General features: G+C 36.6%; 2 protein-coding genes and 1 long non-coding RNA gene across 5 annotated transcripts in view; 1 reads left to right on the top strand and 2 right to left on the bottom strand.

The window, feature by feature from the left end:
* hecw1b (HECT, C2 and WW domain containing E3 ubiquitin protein ligase 1b) overlaps positions 1-15,066 on the top strand; it is a 39,769-nt gene extending 24,703 nt beyond the window's left edge. For all 3 annotated transcript variants that reach the window (XM_082172930.1, XM_082172929.1, XM_082172931.1), the window contains 16 exons: positions 2,469-2,590; positions 3,242-3,427; positions 3,507-3,641; positions 3,733-3,832; positions 4,060-4,156; positions 4,251-4,334; positions 4,481-4,587; positions 6,880-6,994; positions 8,194-8,307; positions 8,383-8,535; positions 8,700-8,798; positions 9,298-9,427; positions 10,269-10,415; positions 10,562-10,676; positions 11,025-11,223; positions 12,328-15,066. In XM_082172930.1, the coding sequence (XP_082029056.1) occupies positions 2,469-2,590; positions 3,242-3,427; positions 3,507-3,641; positions 3,733-3,832; positions 4,060-4,156; positions 4,251-4,334; positions 4,481-4,587; positions 6,880-6,994; positions 8,194-8,307; positions 8,383-8,535; positions 8,700-8,798; positions 9,298-9,427; positions 10,269-10,415; positions 10,562-10,676; positions 11,025-11,223; positions 12,328-12,439 (2,015 nt within the window). In that variant the 3' untranslated portion in view covers positions 12,440-15,066. The remainder of the gene's footprint in view (positions 1-2,468; positions 2,591-3,241; positions 3,428-3,506; positions 3,642-3,732; positions 3,833-4,059; positions 4,157-4,250; positions 4,335-4,480; positions 4,588-6,879; positions 6,995-8,193; positions 8,308-8,382; positions 8,536-8,699; positions 8,799-9,297; positions 9,428-10,268; positions 10,416-10,561; positions 10,677-11,024; positions 11,224-12,327) is intronic.
* LOC309501259 lies at positions 923-2,462 on the bottom strand. Its single transcript, XR_014206825.1, has 2 exons — positions 1,525-2,462; positions 923-1,481 (listed from the first exon to the last, which is right to left on the bottom strand). It is a non-coding gene; the product is annotated as an uncharacterized lncRNA (long non-coding RNA).
* Positions 15,067-20,074: 5,008 nt separating the features above from the next.
* On the bottom strand, positions 20,075-22,764 carry coa1 (cytochrome C oxidase assembly factor 1). The gene is made up of 6 exons (XM_082173281.1): positions 22,544-22,764; positions 22,273-22,317; positions 21,348-21,465; positions 21,122-21,273; positions 20,543-20,619; positions 20,075-20,408 (listed from the first exon to the last, which is right to left on the bottom strand). The coding sequence occupies exons 3-6, from the start codon at positions 21,439-21,441 to the stop codon at positions 20,327-20,329; spliced, it is 405 nt and encodes a 134-aa protein (XP_082029407.1). The 5' UTR covers positions 21,442-21,465; positions 22,273-22,317; positions 22,544-22,764; the 3' UTR covers positions 20,075-20,326.
* Between the last annotated feature and the right edge of the window lies 1 nt (position 22,765).

Here is a 22,765-nt window from a genome sequence, read left to right as displayed (position 1 = left end):
AGTTACCTCGGGATGAGCATCCGGAGGTAGAGACAGAAAAAAAAAAATGGAAAAAATAAGCGTAGCTGCTGTTCATAACATTTCAAGCAAAAGATATTCATGTGCATTTCATCTGATATAACTGGAGCACAAGGTTATGAGATGCATTATGTGAATGCTTGGCTTAAGAGATGTGTCTTTAGTCTAGATTTTAACTGGGAGGGTGAGTCTGAGCCCCGAATATTATCAGGAAGGTTATTGCAGAGTTTAGGAGCCAAATGCGAAAACCCTCTCCCTCTTTTAGAGAACTTCGATATCTTAGGTACTACCAAAAGTCCAGAGTTTTTTTTACCTTAAAGAGCATGAAGGATTGTAGGGTAATAGAAGATTGGTTAAATACACAGGAGCCGAAACCTTTAGGGCCTTATATGTCAGTAGCAATACTTTGTAATGTAGAGATGATAAAATTGGGGATTTATGATCATATTTTCTTGACTTGGTGAGAACTCTAGCAGCTGCATTTTGGACCAATTGTAGCTTGTTTATTTAGAATGTAGGACAACCAGCTAGTAATGCATTACAGTAATCCAATCTAGAGGTCATGAATGCATGAACTAACTTCTCTGCATCAGAAACAGAGAACATGTTCCGTAGCTTAGCAATGAGGTGGAAGAAGTCTGTTTTTGTAACATATGAAATATAATTATCGAAAGAAAATGTGCTGTCTAATATAACACCCAGGTCTTTAACTTTAACGTAATACCTCAGTCTTATCCAAATTTAATAGAAGAAAATTACTGGTCCTCTTTAACACACTCTTTAACACACTTGGATAATTTAGAGATTTCATCTGGTCATAATGTGTGTGTGTGTGTATATATATATAAAACTATATAACTGAGTATCATTGGCATAACAGTGAAAATTAGTTCCATGTTTTCTAAAAAAAAAATATTATCAAGAGGCAGCATGTATATTGAAAATAGCAGAGGGCCTAAAACAGACCCTTGTGGCACTCCATAATTTACTGATGTTAACTTGAATAATTCCCCGTTTAAATAAACAGAATGGTAACAGTCAGATAGGCACAATCTAAACCACCCTAATGCCTGTCCCTGAATACCAGTGTAATTTTGTAATCGATCTAAGAGTATGTCATGATCTATAGTGTTGAACGTAGCACTAAGAGCAAGTAAAACTGGTATTGAGATGCAGCTTTGGTCAGATTTTAATGAGCACAGTTTCTGTGCTATGATGGGGCCTGAATCCTGACTGAAATCTTTTTTTGCAGGAAGGAGAACAATTGAGCGGACACAACCTTTTAGAGTATTTTAGACATAAATGGAAGATTTAGCTTGCAGCTTTTAGAGAATTTTTATAGCGGGACATACTGTCTTTCCATGCGATTCTAAAGACCTCTAAACGACTTTGTCTCTAGGTAATGAGTTTCTCTCTTGAGAGCGCGAGTAATACTGTTGTACCATGGTGCGGTACTTTTCTCTCTAACCTTTTTTAATCTGATGGGTACAACAGTTTCTGAGCTACGTTTGTAATGTAATGTGTGAAAGATTGTATTCCTGTATTATGTACATAGAGAATCACAATGCTGAAAAAGTGTTTTCAGTAACTTTAACTATGTTTGGATTTGAAGTCAAAATAATGAATAGATGGAGAACTAATGTTGTATTTGTGGTATACAGCCGCAGATCAATTGCGCACTGCAAACGCTTCTTATGAGCCTGTCCTGCTTCTGCACTGCATACGTACCTACATGCAATCTGTGTATGCACTGCACACGGAGATGAAAATCATTTGCTCACCCTCATGTCAGTCACAACCTCTTTGTTTGTCTTTATTTACAAAAAAAAAAGTAATTATTCTGCACATAATCCAATGCAGAATGCTCTTTTCCAGGTCATTTGATAATGCGTCCAGCTACCAATTAGAGTATCATTTTCTAAGCTCCGTTTAACACATTTTACCATGTTTAAATCCATTTGCAGAATTATGCAGATTATCCACAAAAGCAAAAATGTGAAGGAAAAAAAAACCCTGTAGATTCCATCAGGGCTTGCTCATTTGCATGTAACAAATGTAGAAAGTAACCAATATCTGTTCTAAAAAGCACAACAAGTGTCTTAATTATATGCTACAGTACATGTCAGGTCTTCATATCAGGCTTTCTTTGAGAAAAATTGATCAATGACTGAAAATCAAGTCGTTACTAACTTAAAAACTTGCATTCTGTCTTTTGAAATCTGGTGTGTTCATGGTGCATGTGAGATTGTCTTTTTTTGCATGCAGCCAAAAGCGGAGCACACTAGACGTAGAAAGACGATGAGAAGAAACTGCACACAGACCTCACATATCTTGTGAATGTGGCAGGTTTGACCATGCAGAAGCATAAACGAGATTTGAGAGCTGGGTCAAAAGGAAGGATTTTAATTTTGGGTAAGCTATCCCTTTAAATGATCTTTCTTTCATTTAAGAGTTGAGGAGAGACGCGCCATGTTCTCCGGGTCATTGTCAGAAGATCACTTTACTACTGCAGAGTCCAGCAGTCAAATTCATCACTCACCCAGAGTTCTTCACTGTGCTTCACGCTAATTATGTGAGTTGCTACCTCGCTACACATTTATTTATTTTTTAAAACATTAATTTTCTATCTATAGAGTAGAGTATTTAATTTACACCACCGTTATAAAGTTTTAGGTCAGTACGTTTTTTTTTTTTTTTTTTTTTTAAATGAAATTAATACTTTTATTCATCAAGGATGCATTAAATTGATCGAAAGTGACACAAATATTTTGTAACACTATAAATGTCTTTACTATTTCAATAAGTGCTGATCTTTTGAACTTTCTATTCATCAATGAATCCTGAAAAAATGTATCACGTTTTCCACAAAATTATGCAGCACAACTGTTTTCAACAGTGATAGTAACAACAAATGTTTCTTGAGCACCAAATCAGCATATTAGAATGATTTCTGAAAATTCTGCTTTGCCATCACAGGAATAAACTACATATTAAAATATATTAAGATTACAACAGTTAAGAAAACTAAACAGTTATTTGAAATTGTTATAATATTTCACAATATTACTGTTTTAACTGGATTTTTGACCAAATAAATGCAGCCTTGGTGAACATAAGAGATTCTTTCAAAATTTTACAGACACCAAACTTTTGAATGGTAGTGTACGTTGTAATTAAGAAGTTTATGCCAATGTTATGTTAACTTCCTCTTTTTTTTATTTAGGGAGCGTATCGCATGTTCACCAACAGCTCGTGTCTGAAACACATGGTCCTGAAGATCAGGCGGGATGCTCGAAACTTTGAGCGCTACCAGCACAACCGTGACCTGGTGACCTTCTTGAATAGGTTCGCTGATGCTCAGCTGGAGCTGCCGCGGGGCTGGGAGATCAAAACAGACCCACAGGGGAAGGTACGTCACAGCACGCAGTTCTCAACAGCTCGCATCAGTGCCATTATTTCAACTGTTTGTCCTCCACTTTTCTCTGCAGTCGTTCTTTGTAGACCACAACAGTCGTGCCACAACCTTCATTGATCCCAGGATCCCCCTGCAAAACGGCAGATTGCCCAACCACCTGACGCATCGCCAGCACCTGCAGAGATTACGCAGCTACAGCGCAGGAGAGGTCAGACACACTCACCATCTAGAGGAAATTACCGTTACGTAATATTACAGTGTTTATTAGTTCATTTATTCTTTTTCACAATCATTTCCAGGCATCAGAGGTGTCGCGCACCCGAGGGGTGTCTTTGTTAGCCAGGCCTGGAAACAGCCTGGTAGCAGCTATACGAAGCCAGCAGGAGCCGGTACCATTAGGTAATGGTAAAAAATAAATACCTATACTATATGTATACACTCCCATTTAAAAGTTTGTCAGTTTAAAAGTCAGTATGATTTTTATTTTATTTTTAGCAAATATGCTTAAATTGATCAAAAGTGACAGTAAAAAAAATGTATCTCAGTTTTCACAAAATATGAAGGAGCACAACTGTTTTCAACAATGATTAGGCTATAGTAAGAAATGTTTTTCTTCTGTGTCCCAGCCTACAATGATAAGATTGTAGCATTTTTACGGCAACCAAACATCTTTGAGGTGCTACAGGAGCGACAACCGAGTCTGGCGAGGAATCACTCACTCAAGTATGACCCTCCACCTTCCTCTGTTATTATAATGAAATGCATCATTAGCACTTCCAAGCAGTTCTCATTTTTTCGGGTGTGTTTATGTCTGAAGGGAAAAGGTGCTCCACATCCGAACCGAAGGCACACAGAGACTGGAGAAGCTGTCGTGTGATGCCGACCTGGTCATGCTGTTAAGGTAAAGCACCCAGCAGATTGGCCACATGAAAACAAATTTACCTGTATAAGAACGCAAAGATTTCCTGGGCCGCACAAAGTGTGCATTTGTAATTTATAAACTGTCACACATGCTTTCTTCAGAATGTGTTTTGATTTGCTTTTCAGTTTGTTTGAGGAGGAAATCATGTCTTACGTTCCTCTCGCTTCATTTCACCCCGGGTTCAACTTCTCTCCGCGCTGCTCCCCCGGTTCTTCTCCCCAGAACTCTCCAGGTGAGTCGGCCGAGAGCTTTAACCATAGGCCTCGGATGGTCTGCAAATTACATTTTATATTATTTAGAAGACAACTTGATATGATAATTCCCAATTCAGGCCTCATTTGTATCTCCAGACCAACTTTTCAAGACACATTAGCCCATATACATCAGTATTTAGCACTGGGATAGGATCTGAGATGGATATTAAAACCAGTTATTACAGAGCTCTCTGAAATGCTTGATTCTGATTGGCCAGTTATGACATTCCGTGGTCAGTCGATAATGACTGTTGCCAGTAGCGAAGCTGTATGATGACGGCTCATCTGGGTATTTGAGGCCGGCGCTTCTTTCTCTCACATCATACCGCAGATGGACTCTTGATGCCATCTTGAGCCTCAATTATCGAGTCTACAGTATTTACTGTCAAATGAAACCAGATGACTTCAGTATTAATAATAGCCCTGTGGTAATATTGTTGAAGTGTTTGTCTTGTTGCTCGGATTTTGTACACTGTAATGGATTATAATATTCAAAAAGGTACGTTTTTAAAATGATTCTTTCTTCGTCATTATTTATGCAGTGAAAACAGCTTTTCTCCACAAATAATAATAAGTAGTACTACTATAGATTATCACTTAAATGTCCATCTTGTTTGAACTTTTTTGTTCATCTAGGCTCAAAGCTGATTTCTAGGAACTGTTTTTGTTTGTGGATTTAATGAGCTTATAAAATATTTAAACTCAAATCAATATTCCGTGTCTAATTATTTACTGTGGCAAGTAGCCGTGGAATAAGCAGGATAATGTGCATCCAACCGGTGGTTATAGCAGAATAAACCCGACCGGGTGATCAGGACCCTGACATGAAGGGGACTTGGATAAACCACTTCAGGCTGATACAAGCGATATCAAAAGGCTTGATGTACATTATCTCTTACTTAAAGTGATTTATTTTCATGAAGATCCTTAGCCTGGTTAAAACCAGACCATTCTCAGTAGTAACTGAGTTATGGTCTGGCAAAGCTCTATAGACAAATCATTTCCAAAGGGGCGTCACCAACGGACGTCGCTCAAATGCCTCTCGGCGCAATTGGATAGACCTAAAACTCCAAAAACCAATCAGAGCGATCGTCATCGTGTAAAGCCATATGCTGCGTCCCAATTCGCCTATGTTACACTACGCCATAAAAGTATGTACTCTTTTTGTGAAGAAAATGTATTTACTTTTGAATGTGTAGCAAAAAAGTAGGCAAGCTTTGGGACATATCTTTATCGTACGGATCTGTCGCGTGCATCCCGTCATGTAAACTGCCCTGTCAATCATCTTCACAGTTAAAATCCTCTATTAAATCTAATTTAATTTCCTACCGTTTCGGAGAGAAATGTAGCAGCACGTTCATCTGCCAGTGGGTCTTTCATGGAGACTGTCCTCATGTGTTTGCAATTTGAATATAATAATGCTGCATTTAAAAGTTGGTGCGCTTCACCAACGGAGTGGACGTCGCTCAAATGCCTCTGGGCACAATTGGATAGGCTAGACCTAAAACCAATCAGAGCGATCGTCATCGTGTAAAGCCCGCCTCAACGTTTCTGATTGGTGCCGCGATTTACACGGCATGGAAATGGCCTTGAATGAGCTCTTTGCCAGACTACTTGCAGAGCAAATCTAAATTTGCCGGAAGTTGTCTGGGTTTTCCCAGGCTAGAAGATCCTTAAATTTGCAAGGAAAGTGATAGATTATTCACACGCACTCTGATTTACTCTGATAAAGGCTTCCTTGAGCGAACTCCTCTCGTTCCAGTCTGCTGTCTGTCTGGGGAGGGCTCTCCAGGTCAGCTGCTCTCAAGCCTTCAATACTGTCCCCACCCAGCTGCCCCTCTCTGTGTCATGATGGACATGTTACAGACCCTAAGCCTGTTTTGTGTGAATATTCAAACCTCTGTCCACGGCTTTTCCTTATTCTGTCCATAAAGTGGTTAACTAACCAGTCTTGTTTTGTATACTTTCATTTTGTAAAACTTGACCGTTGTGCATGTTTGGACACTCTCAAAAACCGGTCAAAAAATGATCAAGGATAAAACTGTACTCCGGTACATTATCAAAGATCCTCGTCCTGTAATATGTCTTTCACGTAACGAAAGGAACAGTCATCTCACCCATTCGTGTGTTTGTTCTCGAGGTGAACAATCTCCTCTTTCCTTTTGGAGTTGTTTTATGGCCTGCTGATCCTTGACAGTCATTCCCTGATGATTGATATGTGAAGTAAGCTGGAGTTCACATCTGTGGTGATGGTTTGGTCTTTTGTTTAGGGACCCAGAGGGCTCGGGCACCAGCGCCCTACCGCAGAGACTTTGAAGCCAAACTGCGCAACTTCTACAGGAAGCTTGAGGCAAAGGGCTACGGCCAAGGACCTGGGAAGATCAAGTGCGTTAACACTGACAATTGATATACAGTGCCGTTCAAAGGTTTTTTGTCTGTGAGACCCAATGTTCATCGAGGCTGCATTTATTTAATCAGAAATACAGTAATATTGTGAAATATTATTACAATTTAGAATAACATTTAAAAATATATTCAAATAGAAAACTGCAATTTATTTCTGTGATGGTAAAGCTGAATTTTCAGCCTTACATGATCCTTCAGAAATCATTCTAATATGCTGACTTGCAGCTCAAGAAACATTTCTTATCATTTTCAATGTTGAAAACAATTGTGCTGCTTAAAGCTGCCGTCGGCAAGTCTGGCAGATTGGGTCGATTAGCCAAAATTTTGAATGTTTACAACTCTCATGCCCCTCCCCACTACCAGCGAGCACCCTCCCATCGAGGTCGTGCTCGTCAGTGCGTCACTGTGCGTGTGTACCTGATTTTCTGTGAACGCGTCCGTCTCTTCAGCATCTATCAACACCATGGACTCGGAGGTAGGCTGCCCTGGCTAATCTATCCATAGATAGCAATAACCGAGGAATTGGAAGCTTGTTAGTAGATTTTCTCTCCGCCATCACGCTTCATGCAATCTCCAGGCGAACTTCAGGCGTGGCGTGTGCATGTGATATTAACGTGCGCGAGTGAGGGGGGATCTGTGGCGTGTGCACGACCTGTGATTGACAGTCAGATCTCACACCCCCCTGCGCTGATTGGACCTGATGAAGCGGGAGCGCTGGATTTTTGCAAAACAAATAACACGCTCCAGGTGGCGTTAGAAGCTCGGGTTTTTTTCTAAAACCACCTTATTTATGTTGTTCTGTCGGATTATAGTGTCGATTACACTGAATATGATCAAAAAAATGTTGCCGACGGCAGCTCTAATATTTTTTTTGGAAACGTGATCGTTTTTTTTTTTTTCAGGATTCTTTGATTAATAGAAAGTTCCAAAAGAACAGCGTTTATTTTGAAATCTTTGGCAATATTGTAAACTTTTGATCAATTTAATGCATCCATGATGAGTAAAAGTATTCATTTCTTTATAAATTTTACAAAAAAACCTTACCGACCCCAATCTTATGTGTGTGTTTAAATATGCTGCTTATAATATTTAAATTAAGATCAAGTGTAGGCCAATAAAGTAGCATCAGCAAGATAAATGTCCTACACTTCTCACTTCATCTTATTTATTTTTTTTAGACTGATTGTCAGAAGAGATCATCTTTTAGAAGGAACGTTTAACCAGGTCATGGCCTACTCCCGTAAAGAGCTCCAGAGAAACAAGCTGTACATCACCTTTGTCGGAGAAGAAGGGTGAGGCTCCTCGAATAGGTAGTGTTTAAGCAAAAGTCATATGTGGTTATATCTGAATTCTGCTCTTCTTTCCAGACTGGACTACAGCGGACCGTCGCGAGAGTTTTTCTTCCTGCTGTCTCAAGAGCTGTTTAACCCTTACTATGGCCTGTTTGAGTACTCCGCTAACGACACGTACACTGTCCAAATCAGCCCCATGTCTGCTTTTGTGGAAAACCATTTGGAATGGTAAGGTTCTTTCCACTTTCTGTGTGGTATGAGAAATCATACTGAATTGCCATTGACAGAGAAATAAATAGTTATGTCATTGGCTGCTCTCACAGACTACAGTGTTATTGCTAGAATGTCTGTTTTTGAGCTTCTTTCATGGACCGCTTGACGTGTGTTTTCAGGTTCCGTTTCAGTGGTCGAATTCTCGGCTTGGCATTGATTCATCAGTATTTGTTGGACGCTTTCTTCACCCGCCCATTTTATAAAGCTCTTCTCAGACTGTGAGTGGACCGGAAAAAGCATTTCATGCATTACATTAAATCAACATGTAGGCTTAAATTGGCTTAAATTGTGAGTGTCCTGTGTATTGTATATAAAGGTCTTTATATACACAAATCTAATGGTCAGAATTCTTTGATAAATAGAAAGTTTAAAAGAACAGCATTAATTTGAAATAGAAATCTTGAGTAACATAATCAATCTCTTTACTGTCACTTTTAATCAATTTAATGCATCCTTGCTGAAGAAAAGTATTAAATTCCTTCAAAAACAACAAAATCTTACTAACCCTAAACTTTTGAACTTTTGCTTTCAAATTAGTGGCTGACAGAAATTGTATTTTTGATAGCCAATAGGAAGCAGATATCTAGATTTATTTGATTTAGGTGATTTTATTATGGTAAATTCACCCTTACCACAATCTCAAAAATGTTCCTTAATTCACTCTAACGCAATTCAACAATAAATAAACTAGAATAAAATTGTGCCGCCTGTTTGCAGATCCACAGATCTCAGTGATCTGGAGTATCTGGACGAGGAGTTCCACCAGAGCTTACAGTGGATGAAGGAAAATGACATCACAGATGTGCTGGATCTTACCTTCACTGTCAATGAGGAAGTGTTCGGCCAGGTGGGAGAAACCCTGAAACAAATCCTGTTTTAACGTCATGAAAATGCTTTCTCATTGTAGATTGTTATGCTTTCTCAATTCTATATATAAGTATTTATAAACTCAGCAAAGAAAGAAACGTCCCTTTTTCAGTATACTGTATTTTAAAGATAAGTTTGTAAAATCCACATTAACACATTCATTTGGTGCGACACGTTAAATTCCTCTTTATAATGCTTTTAACTAGGGATGCCCGATATATCGGCCACCAAATCGGTATCGGCCGATAAATGTTCATTTTTAATGGTATCGTTATTCGGCCCAATAAGAAAATTAGGCAGATATATTAAAGCCGATAAATAATGTATTATTTCCTTCACTGTTCAACAATATGTTTTTGAATTGCTTGAAATATGATTGGAATCACTTCAAAAAGGAAAATATAGTTGAGTGCAACGCAAGTCTGTCACTATAATGAGAACATTATAAATTGCTTGGGACATGGATTTTAAGGTTGAGACATTGTTTTTTGTATTCAGGCTCTCAAAAATTATATAATAATTTGGATTTAGATTTATCGGCCAATATATCGGTTATCGGCTTTCAGATATAAAGAATAAACGGTTATCGTATCGGCCAAAATGTTCATATCGGTGCATCTCTGACAAGGGCAACGACTGACTGTGTGATGAAGCCTTTTAGAATGCAGTTAAAATACCTCTAAAATTCAAGAAATTATTACAATATTTTGTAATAAACAGCTGCCTAAAGATCCCTATCTTTAAAAATTCGGGGAGAGTGGATTTGGAACGATTTAAACACAAAAATATCTTTGCTGAGATAGGGTGTGTATGTTTGTTAGGTAACAGAGCGGGAGCTGAAGTCCGGCGGGACAAACATGCAGGTGACAGAGAAAAACAAGAAGGAATATATTGATCGGATGGTGAAGTGGAGGGTGGAGCGAGGGGTCGTCCAGCAGACTCAGGCTCTGGTCCGAGGCTTTTACGAGGTAAGCATGCTTGTCATCTGATTTACTCTCTGTCTGTCCGTGAGGCCACCATTTAACCTTTAACCTGTGTGTGTGTGTGTGTGTGTGTGTGTGTGTGTGTGTGTGTGTGTGTGTGTGTGTGTGTGTGTGTGTGTGTGTGTGTGTAGGTGGTGGACTCTCGTCTGGTTTCTGTGTTTGATGCCAGAGAACTGGAGCTGGTTATTGCAGGAACAGCAGAAATTGATTTAAACGACTGGAGAAACAACACAGAGTACAGAGGAGGTCAGAACACACACTTACAACTATATAGACACAAATACATACACAAATACACAACATAAATGCAGTCGGAAATCTTGATATTAGGGCTGTGCCATAATCCGTACGTGTTAAAAGATATCAATATTTATCCAGATTCTTTTATCTCACTATATTGAATTATCACTTCAAGACCTCGTATTCATTATGCATTATATTTTATTTATTTACGTGTTCATTCATATGATTTTCCTACGGTATATTTCCTACCTGCTTGATTAAGGAGGTGGTTGATGTTGCTCAGTGCAGTCAGATCTGCTTCTGTGGAAAAAAGTGAAATGTAACATTCTAGTTGTGTATATTCATCATCAGGTTATCATGATGGGCACATCGTCATCCGGTGGTTCTGGGGAGCGGTGGAGCGCTTCAATAATGAACAGAGACTGCGTCTGCTGCAGTTTGTGACGGGCACCTCCAGCGTGCCGTACGAGGGCTTTACCGCCCTGCGCGGGAGCAACGGCCTGCGACGCTTCTGCATCGAGAAATGGGGCAAGATCACATCGCTCCCGAGGTATAGTGACACACCTTTTCATCTTTCACAAACCTGACTTTGATTTGAGCTCGTATGCGAAAGGTTTAAAATTAATTCAAAGATGCAAATATCAATAATGAAATAATGAAAGGTACAAGTTTTACAAAAAATCTGTAAGCATTCGATTGATCTTTAAACGTTTTATCCAAGTTTCTTCTGCAATGTTTAAGTCAACTTATTACAGCATTTACACACCAGTTTACTTCCATTGAATTTGACGTAAGACATGGATCATTATCAAAATTATACACCTGTCCTTTGTCTTTTCAGTCAGGAAAGAAACTTAAAATAGTCTAGAAATTATGTGTAAAGGTGTAAAAAATATATATTTTAATATGAATTAATAATGAAGGGTTTGACTGACAAATACATTAAAAAAATTATAAAAAAATGAATTTAAGTGCCTTCTGTTCTGTTAATTGAAATAAAGCTGAAATAAAATAAAATATAAATATTAGTTGAAAAACTTTGAACACATTTTTTTAAATGTTTTAAATTTAAAAATGATCATTTTTAAATTATATTAATCATTTCAAATTATTAGAATTGTTGCCTTGGTATAAGTTGGTAATAAACTGAAACAAGTTTAAATAAGTTGAAGCACTGAAATTATTTACTGGAAAAAAAAACATGAACATGAAAACTAAAAATATACAAATAAAACTAATTCAACATATTAATAAAACTAGAATAAAAATTAACAGTATTTAATAATATAAATAAATGAAAAAGAATTGTATTTAATCATATAATTACAAATTAACATTAACAGTATAGTTTAAAATTAACATTAACTAATAATATAATACAAAATTTACATTAACTAATAATATAAATAATTTAGAATTACCACTTATTAAAAGTATAATCACAAATGAAGTGATAAAAATATTAAAAATATTAATAATTTAAAAAGAAAGCTTGTCCCTTGATTTAGTTTTTTCATTGGTTTGTCATCAATGTTAAAAACATGACCAGGCCTAAACAGATTGGCCAAGATTGTAGAAACTGACGACCAATCCATTTGAGATCAGAAACGTGTTTTCATCCAGGCTGATGGATGTGTCATGTCTGGTTTCTCAGGGCGCACACATGCTTTAACCGTCTGGATCTTCCGCCGTATCCGTCCTACACGATGTTGTACGAGAAACTGCTGATCGCCGTGGAAGAAACCAGCACTTTTGGCCTTGAGTGAGGACTTCACGTGACTTTCCGTGTACACTGTATTTAATCATCTACTAGCGTGGATCGTATCCTGTGTTCGTTTCTTTGGTTTGTTCAGGACACCACTGCATGCATCAGTCACCTGCGCGGGTGTACAGTGTGTAACGGGTATGCAATAGTGAAAGAGAAGCCTTCAACCTGCTTTAACACTCAGGGCCTCGACCTCCGCTGGAGGCGCTCTCAGTTCGCACACCATCATTTCGCCATAAACCGTCCTTTTCTTTTGGTGCATTTTGACAAGAATTGTAAAGTTAAAACCAAATACACTCACAGAAAATATCTGATTGAGGTGCCGTAATTACTGTAAGTGATGACTTCACAGAATCTCACCCAACACGTCATCGTCACAGGAAGTGACATCACGTCATGTCACTTCGCAGGAGTCAAAGACAGACTAGGGGGAAATGGCAAGTCTAAACCTTGATTTGACACTTTTGATGTATTAGTTTATCAATCAATACATTTTACTATTCAAATCTTTAAAAGCGTTAACGATGTTCAAGGATGTTCAAGGCTTCATGCTGTTTTATGTTTTGTCTGTAATGTTTGAATGGAATTTTTTAGTGTTGACACATGATTGCTTTCAATGAATGAATGTTTTTGGGTATGTAAAAAAAAAAAAAAAAAACGCCCCAACATAGCATTTTTTTATTTATTTAAGGTCGTCACTGAAAGTGAAAATGCTAAGCAACTCAACAAATCCAGTTAGAATATGTTAATTATACAGCTGTGTAGAGTGCAATTTTGAACCAATGAGATTGCACTGTGGGCGGAGTTACCCAGCGGAACAAAACAAAAAACAAGGCACTGACAAAATGTCTTGTCAGTTGTGGCAGTTGCATTTGGTTAAGACACTGTGCAAAGGTGCATTCATGGTGACTGTGATTTATAGCGATTTGGGCGTGTACTTTATGTAAATGAGCACTGCCAATAGGAGTGAAGACATCTCAGTAAGTGAATGCTCATAATGAGCAGTTTTACTGTTCATGGTGTGATTCTTTATGCACTGCTGCAGATTATATACAAATTCCCCTTAAGCATGTACATTTTTAATGGCAAAAAATTTATTCGTGGACAAAATGGAATGATTTTTTGTTTTATTTATTGTGTGGTTGTTTATTTATTTAAATTTTAAAAAACGGTCATGTGTCTGCGCTCCCATTGGCAGTTCATCGTGGCTCATTTGCATACGATTAAATCTCCACGGTCACTTAAAATTTACTTAGAACTTCCTGATGCCATGATATGCACTCATTTTCCCCAATGTTTATAAAATGTATAGGCCTAATCTATTTATATCTATTTATATGGTGTCTTTTTATGACTTAAAGTGGTGAAGAGATTGTAAAGAAATGACAGACCAAATAAGTAGAAGAATTTGTGCGCCACACTTCATGTTCACTTGAGTGTTTCAGCTGTTTGCGTGTGTTTAAGGTGAAGATAAGTGAGAAATTCTGAAAGTAATATATTTATTCAAAAAGGAAATTGGTTTAAATGTCAGAAAACATTTCTTTGAAAGGTCAGATTGGTCCGTTCTGTGGGTTGGTTTATTGACGGCTAGATTCCTGTGCTGAAGTTTTGATTATTGTTCATGTTTACATTTTAAAATGACGTGAATGTGTGTTTTATACATTAAGATCGTCATAAATCATCTTAACTTGATGCCATTTAAAGGTGCATGTGTTTGTGTCTAATCCACACTTGATGAATCAGTCTTTTATTTGTATCTCCTAATATTTTCATGAAGGGATTGTTCACCCCCCAAAAAATGCATTGTTTGAATATGCAGAAGAAGAATAACATGATGATGATTTTTATTTTTTATTTTTTTCAGTTTGATTTTGGGTGTACTGTCCCTTTAAGGTGGTGATGGAGAAGTAAAGCAATCAGGCTTTGATAGTCTCTGAAATGTAATTCTATCTAAAAATCAATTGCAGCTCAAAAATGAACAACACTTCAACTCAGCTTAAGATGTTAGGAATGTAGAGAAAGTGCATTTGTATTATTTATCCCAATTAAGAAATTATAAAAATGTCTGTATATCAAATGTGTACATATTTGCTTGAACAGTCTATGTAAAATCTACATTTTAAAATTTAGAAATGAATCAATTCAACAGCCAACAGTTCATCTTTTTTTTTTTAAACATGTCTTCGTACTTACTATTGACAATGTTAGTTCAAAATGGTTTTCTCAAATATATATTACTATGCATATTTGTTTGGAATGACAAGAAATGCTACCCTTTGGCAGTTGTGAAGGACGTTTCTTCATTTATCAAGACTCTCGCAGCCCTGAAATGAAAATGTGAGAGAAATAAGGAGAAGGTTCTGGAACATACTGCCTCTCTGTAAACATGTCATTGTGGGAAATGCAGAAAGAGTTGGCTCCTGCTTCCACCTCGGACACATACACTAGCCTGCTTATGTCTTTTTACACTTTTAATCTATCTGTATGGAAGAGAATAAGAGCGGAAATGTACAAATGTTAATTTGAATTGTGTGTTGAGGTCAATTATAGCACCTCTCTCAGGCTGAGCTCTGTAACTACAGCATTACACTGTTAACGAATGTCAATAAACAATCACTTTCTATCTGACTTTGAGTGTCTCTCCTGTGTATAATCCATCATGGTCTGAAATATCGCTGACTCTGGGAAATTGTACAATTTCTTTGTAACGTTAGATATTATATTCTGTGTACAGTACGGTGTAAGGATGTGCTATAATTCCATACATAATCTTAAAACGGATGGATTTGACTAAATACAGCAAAAAATACAAAACACATATTACCAAAAAATTTATTATTATAGAAGGCACAGGTATTATTTGTATAATAATAATAATGATAATAATAGTAATAAATAATAATTATTGTTAATAACTCTATAAAAACTCCATAGTAACCATCTTTGACAACTATCAACCACCTAGTAACACCATAGCAACTACCAAAAATACCTTAGCAACCACCCTGAACACCCTAGCAACATCTAGAAACGCTCTAGTAACCACCAAAAATACCCTAGCAACCACCCAGAACACCCTAGCAACTGCCTAGCAACCACCCTGAACCCCCTAGCAACCGCCTAGCAACCACCCAGAACACCCTAGCAACGCCCTAGCATCCAGCCAGAATACCATAGCAACTGCCTAGCAACACCATAGCAACCACCCAGAACACCCTAGCAACCGTCTAGCAACGACCTAGCAACCACCAAGAATACCCTAGCAACCGCCTAGCAACCACCCAGAACAGTCAATACTCAATATACTCTTTGACTGCAGATTGACCAATCAGAATCAAGTATTCTACATATATTAATTTGAGACTTCAAACATGTGCCTTGAATTATGTCTTAGGCATTTAATTTAAACAGGGTTTAGCTATTTATAGAAGGCATTTCACTCGAAAATATTGCACATTGCAGAAGAAAAAAAGAAGTTATTAAGATTAATGTGAGGTTTATAGGTGTTTTCCTCGCCCCTAAATGTACCAAATCTGGTGTCTTCACAGTCTACTTTTTTTTTCTAGCCCTGTAATATTCAAGAGAATCTCAAGCCAGTAGAAATGTGTCATAGCCAGACTGTTACTGTGACCATAATCTGCAAAAAATAAATAAATAACTAAATGTAGCCTACATTAAAAACGTCATAACATTTAATGAAGGATTTATATATTTAATTTGCTAAAACACTGTGATGTAATATAAATATATTACAAAATCAGATCAGAACAGATTGGAGGAGGTATTCATATGGATGTTTTGGCAGATGAACGTGAGGACAGATGGTCGCCAGAGCGCTGTGGAATATGAGGATATTTCTGGAGCAGGAACGGGGTGGTTTTGGGGGATAACACTGGGATTTTTGAAGGGCTTGAAAGAAGAAGGAAAGTTTGAGACATGAAGCCTCAACTCGGTCTGGAACGAGATTTAGTCAGATTCAGAACAGATTTAGAGAGAACTGAAGAAGACTTTAGTTTGTTTACCGCACTTTAGTTCTGCTTACCGCACTTTACTTTGTTTACTGTTTTCTTTGATCATTATTATTACTCATGTAGTATGTATGCTGTGATGTTGTATCTTGGAAATACAATGGCATACCTACTACTGTACTCTTCCTATTTTTGTTATGTGGTCGATATTCTGATTAATTGGTCAGTGTACATGAAAGTCCAAGCTGAGTGCATTGCATTATGGGATAATAACGTATTATACAGTATGCACTTATACTCTATGTACTTATGCAGTATGTATCCGTTTAGTGTGTGAATTTTATATGGTTATTTTGTCATTCAACATCGGAGTCTGATAGCCCCCTTCACTATCCGCTATATAATGTAAGCTGCTAATTAAGTGCATCATCCGGGTATTTAAAGTGTATTATTTCTTTTTTGAATTTTCAGTGTGAACACACTACTCACACTATTTATACTTAAAAACATCATAGATGAGTGCATAAGTACGCAAGTTGGGACGTACCTATTTACTCAACCGCGTATTATATGAATTTTATAAGGTTATTTCATCATCCAACATCTGAGTCTGATGGCCCTTTCGCTACGTGTCCAACTTTCAACACTTCATTTTTTTTTTTTGTGGTAAATTAGTGACATGACATGAAGGCCAAGTGTGGTAACCCATTCTCAGAATTTTTCCGAAAGCATTTAACCAATTCAAGTTAGTGCACACACGTTAGGAGCAGTGAGTAGTGAACACACACACACATACACACCATTTTGCTGCGGCACCCGGGGAGTGATTGGGGGTTAGGAGCCTTGCTCTATTGTACCTGTCATTTCTTGCCAGTATTGAAAATCAAACCCACAACTTTCGGGTTACCAGTCTGACTCTCTAACCTTTAGGCCATGACTAAGTGCATCATCCGGATATTTAAAGTGCTCAAAAAAGGCATAGAATAGTGCATGAGCACACCAACTGGGATGCATCTACAGTTTTTTCTAGTTGTATGTTGTACATTTTGGCAATTGTAATAGTTCATGTGATTGTGTACAGTATACATACACTCTTTAAAAAAAGGGTTCTTGGGTTCTATATAGAACCCTCTATGCCAAAAAGGTACTTTTGAAATGTCTTATAATACTTCAGTGTTTAATGAGTTATTTTTTTTCTAGTGATAAAGTACTTTATATGTATATTTAAAAGCTGTTTAATTCATTAAATTAAATTTCAAAAACGAATCCTGTGTATGCTATTCCATACATTATTCTAAGACGTAGGCAATTTTCGGAGAGGCTAGCAATAGCGTTCTAGCTTTGAAAGCATAAGATCCCACCCTCCCTTCAGAGCGTCTCCAAAGCCACGCCTCCTTCAAAACACATGACCGCGCACAGCAGGGAGTAAACAAAAGAGTAACGAGAGACGGCGCTAAACTACCTCATGTCTCAAAGCACATAACATTACAATAATAATGAACATTAACAACTTAAAGAGCTCTGACCTGTACCACCTGACTGCTGCAGATTCGTTTCGGTGATAGTGTTGCCACTGAAATGCATACATTCGAATCACAAACCGCTCCGAGTATAAAGTCACGGGTTTCTCTTCCAAATTATTTATGGCGTGAACGCAGCATAAGCTGGTTGCTTTGGTTCAGGAGGAACTGTTAAAGTTGCTGCTGTTTCTGTTGTGGTGCTCAGTGACTGACGTCTGTCTAACTCTGCAGAGCATGAAACACACTGATGACGTGTGATGTCTGCGTGAGCAGGTGTGCGGAGGTATGGAAATACATATGTTGTCAGGCAGGTAGGAGGCTGGACATCGCACCATTGCATTCGGACCGAATTGCAATGATTGGACGAACATTTTATGGTCCATCTTATGGTTCCACAGACGAGATATATACATACAGTATAAATACATTTAGACCACTTAACCTAACTTAGTGATTGCTATGAGGATGTGAAGAGGCTTTCAACCAGTATAACAAAACATGATTCTGGAACAAATTGCCTTCCCTGCCTTTAATGCAATTAAATTATTATTATAGCTTTAAGTGTAACCATGTGTTTTTGGGCTCACTGTGCTGCTGTGGATGAAATCTGCTCACTCTTGTGAATGTTGATTTTTCATATGTAGGCTAATGGTTATGATGAACTGAGCATGGTTTAAATTTGTCAAATGAAAAAAGACGTATCAAGGGAAATCTTTCAGTACATGGACCAAAAAATCAACCAATCTATGTAGTTTTATTTCCAGTGAACAAAGAAAAATTAAGATAGATTTTTTTTTTTTTTTTAAATGGCACAAAATTGTCTTAAGTTTATATTAACCACATGACCTTAAGCACTTTAAAAAGGTGCACTTGTTTTTCTGCATATTTTGCAGATTTCGAAATTTCACACAAAATGAAACAATTGTGACTGTTTTGACTGTCATGAGAAACTTGTGATTCAAATTTCTAGTTACTGAGGCTTAATGTTTTACTGACTCCTACTGGTAAGATTTAGTAACTACAGTGGAACTAGACAAGTCATGTCAAAGGAATAATAAATGAATCCAAAGATCCCAGTGCTTGGTAAGCTGAATTAAATTGTAGTATTCAAATTCTCATGTTGTACACACATTTTTAGAAAGTCAAACAGATTATTTTATGCAACCCTGCTTTTTCAATATGATCAGATATATACTGTTAATAAATAAACATGTTAAACATAAGAAATAAACAATAAATAAATAAACATAAGAAAGTGTTTCAATATATATACACGTACACACACACACATACATATATATATATATATATATATATATATATATTTCTTTTTTTTTATAGATATATATATATGATAAAATGCATAAAATTCAGACATCTGTCCTAAATGCAATTCATGTAAAGGTACTTTCTTTCATTGTGTATCGGAGTGTGAAGAGATCTTGAAATTCTGGAAGGGAGTGCAGACTATGATAGAGAAAATAATCAATGTTACAATTTCTCTTGAACCAAAATGTTTTATATTAAACTTATATCCTAGTAATCTTAAATTGAGAAGAAGAGAATATATTTTTGTCTATATGTGTATTCTACAAACTAAGCGTCTTATAGCGCTTCATTGGAAAAAGTTGGAGGCACCAAGTATTCATGGATTTCATCAGGTCCCTTTCCACAGGTGTATTAATCAAGCACAATGCAGTCTCCATTCATAATCTAGGTGCTTGATTTTATACACCTGTGGAAAGGGACCTGATGAAACCCATGAATAGGGAGATGGCTCAAGGAGATGGCAATCAATATGTCGTTGGAAAAAATAACATATATTATGAAGATGCTTGGAAACCCTTTATGTGTTTCTTGGAAAAAGAAAACAATGGGGATATATCTGATGGTATATTAGAAGATATGTAAGGAAAGTATTGTTGGATGCGTCTTGTACTAGGAGGCCTTAATTTTTTTTGTGGGTGTGCATGTATTTGTTGGTGTATGTATATATTGATTTGTTTCCCTTTCTTCTCATTTGATTATCTGTATGTGAATAAGTGAATGTTTATGTCAAAGTTTGTGTTGTCATATTATGTCGTCTTTTTAATGTAATCTAAAAAGCAAAACATTTTTTTTTTTTTAAAGGCATAAAATTACAGTGTATGACATCATCCATCTTTAATGAAGCACATAAACAGCAAAAAAAAAAAAAAAAAACTACTAAATCACAATTTCTCCAAGCTTCATCCTGGATAAATATATATTAACATTTCAAGTAGGCAAATATATGAAAATGCCATAATCACATGTGCTTAAAAAATCATGCTGTCAATCATCTGTTGTCCAGGAACTCTCTGACCGTCCATTGGCATTTGTTGTCTGTGTTTAACATTGATGCAATGCTTCTGTATGAAGTTACTCTTCAGATTCCGTCTTGTTGAAAATCTCAATGGTTTCTCCTTCCCTCAGTTTTAGGAACACTTGCTGGAGGAGCCATCTAGTGACAAAAGAGGTTAAGATTATTATATAATGTAACATATCTATTAGCATACACAACCCCATGAAGACACAGTTAGGCTTTGAAGGTTTCAGAGGAATGTCTCTATTCAGGGATTTTTTAAAACATGGTACCTGTTCATGAGAGTGTCTCTGGTGGACGTTGTGTAGAGATAACCTCCAGTCTTTGACCCGGTAACTGGGATCTTCAGCTGAAAATGATTTATTCAGTGATTAATATATAGAGTGTTTATATACACTGAACAAAATTATAAACGCAACACTTTTGTTTTTGCCCCCATTTTTTCATGAGCTGAACTCAAAGATCTAAGACTTTTTCTATCTACACAAAAGGCCTATTTCTCTCAAATATTGTTCACAATAAAACTGCACATTTTAGAGTGGCCAGCCTAAGGCACACCTGTGCAATAATCATGCTGTCTAATCAGCATCTTGATATGCCACACCTGTGAGGTGGATGGATTATCTCGGCAAAGGAGAAGTTTTCACTGACACAGATTTAGACAGATTTGTGAACAATATTTGAGAGAAATAGGCCTTTTGTGTACATAGAAAAAGTCTTAGATCTTTGAGTTCAGCTCATGAAAAATGGGGGCAAAAACAAAAGTGTTGCGTTTATAATTTTTTTCAGTGTCTATATATAATTAAAAGATATATAATGAATATATTTCTCAGGTTGATGGTGCTGCTGACCTGAGCGCTGCTGTGGTCCATGCGGTTGTGTCGGTCAGATAAATGGATGTTGTGGATCTTTAGAGGAGGAGCGCCCAGACTGGCCATGGCTGTGGAATTATTGTTCAGTTGTTCGAGTGCCTGACGGTAGTACTCGGCTTTTGCAAAATTTTCTGAAAGAAACAGGACACAATTGTTTACAAGATTTTTAACAGATAACATAAGATGTAATTAACTTCAGACTTACTCTGCATGAGGTAATACATCATAGCGCAGCCGCCACCGGTCACTACAGTGATGAAGATGGTCATCTGCTGAAGGAGGCCGGTTGATCGACTCATCCTCACTTCAGCTGGAGGAAAACTCTATACAACAGCAGGAATGACAAACATTTAGCTTGATCATAGAAATATAACAATGTCAATGAATTTATTTCCTTCATGATCTTAAACACCTTATCAGGCTTCTGCTTCAGTGCTTGAAATTAGGTTGAAACAGTACCAGTCAAAAGTTTGAAAACATTACTATTTTTAATGTTTCTGAAAGAAGTCTCTTATGCTCTTCAAGACTGCATTTATTTGATAAAAAATACAGACAAAACAGTAATATTGTGAAATATTATTACAATTTAAAATAATGGTTTTCTATTTTAAAATACTTTAAAATAGAATTTATTTCTGTGATGCAAAGCTGGATTTTCATCAGCCATTACTCCAGTCTTCAGTTATTACCAATGTATCAATGTTTTGCTGCTTAATATTTTTTTTATAACAGGATTCTTTGAAGAATAAAATGTAAAATAAGCATTTATTTGAAATAGAAATCTTTTATAACCATATACAATACGTTTTAAAAAATTAAGAGATTTTTATGTTGAATAAATGCTGTTCTTTTGAACTTTTTATCCATCAATGAATCCTGAAAACATTATCACAGGTTCCAAAAACATAATAAGCACAACTGTTTCCAACATTGATAATAACTGACAATCATCAAATCAGCATATAAGAATGATTTCTAAAGGATCATGTGACTCTGAAGACTGCAGTAATGATGCTGTTGTGTGTTTTACATATATATTGAACACTACTTATTCTCATACTGCCCTTTGTTATTTCACAGTTTCATGGTTTTACTATTCTAAATTGTGGAATATAATACTTAGTATTTACCTGGTGCCTCAATGTCCTTGAAAGACAGTCCTAGCATGGGACATTCTGTAAAAAGAAAGTCCAAAACACGTTAAACAGTATGATTTAGTATTCTACAATAGTACAGTGAAATTTATTTTACAAATCTGCCTTCGTCTTAAAGATTGATGCTTTACTAAGATAGGGTTTATCTAAATAATGGTCGGAAAATGTCACTGAATTTCACAGACCTGAGACATAATTTCGTCCATTCATGCATCGGCTGTTCATAATAATAATAATAACTACTCACCGTCACATCGATTATGTTTATAAGAGACTAACAGCAGCGCGCTATGGACGCGGCCATGTTCGTTTTACTTTGAAAAACGTTATTCAAACATTGATAAATATTCTGATCAAACGCATAGTAAAGCTATTTATTATCATATAAATTAAAAAGTAAACGTGTCAGTAAAGTTATTAACTCTTGATATTTTTACAATACTCTGTTTATTTATTATGTATTTGTCGA

This window comes from Leuciscus leuciscus, assembly GCF_965113295.1.
Source record: "Leuciscus leuciscus genome assembly, chromosome: 6".
Taxonomy (NCBI): domain Eukaryota; kingdom Metazoa; phylum Chordata; class Actinopteri; order Cypriniformes; family Leuciscidae; genus Leuciscus; species Leuciscus leuciscus.
The sequence above is the reverse complement of the archived record's forward strand: the minus strand, read 5'-3'. Positions and strand labels throughout refer to the sequence as shown.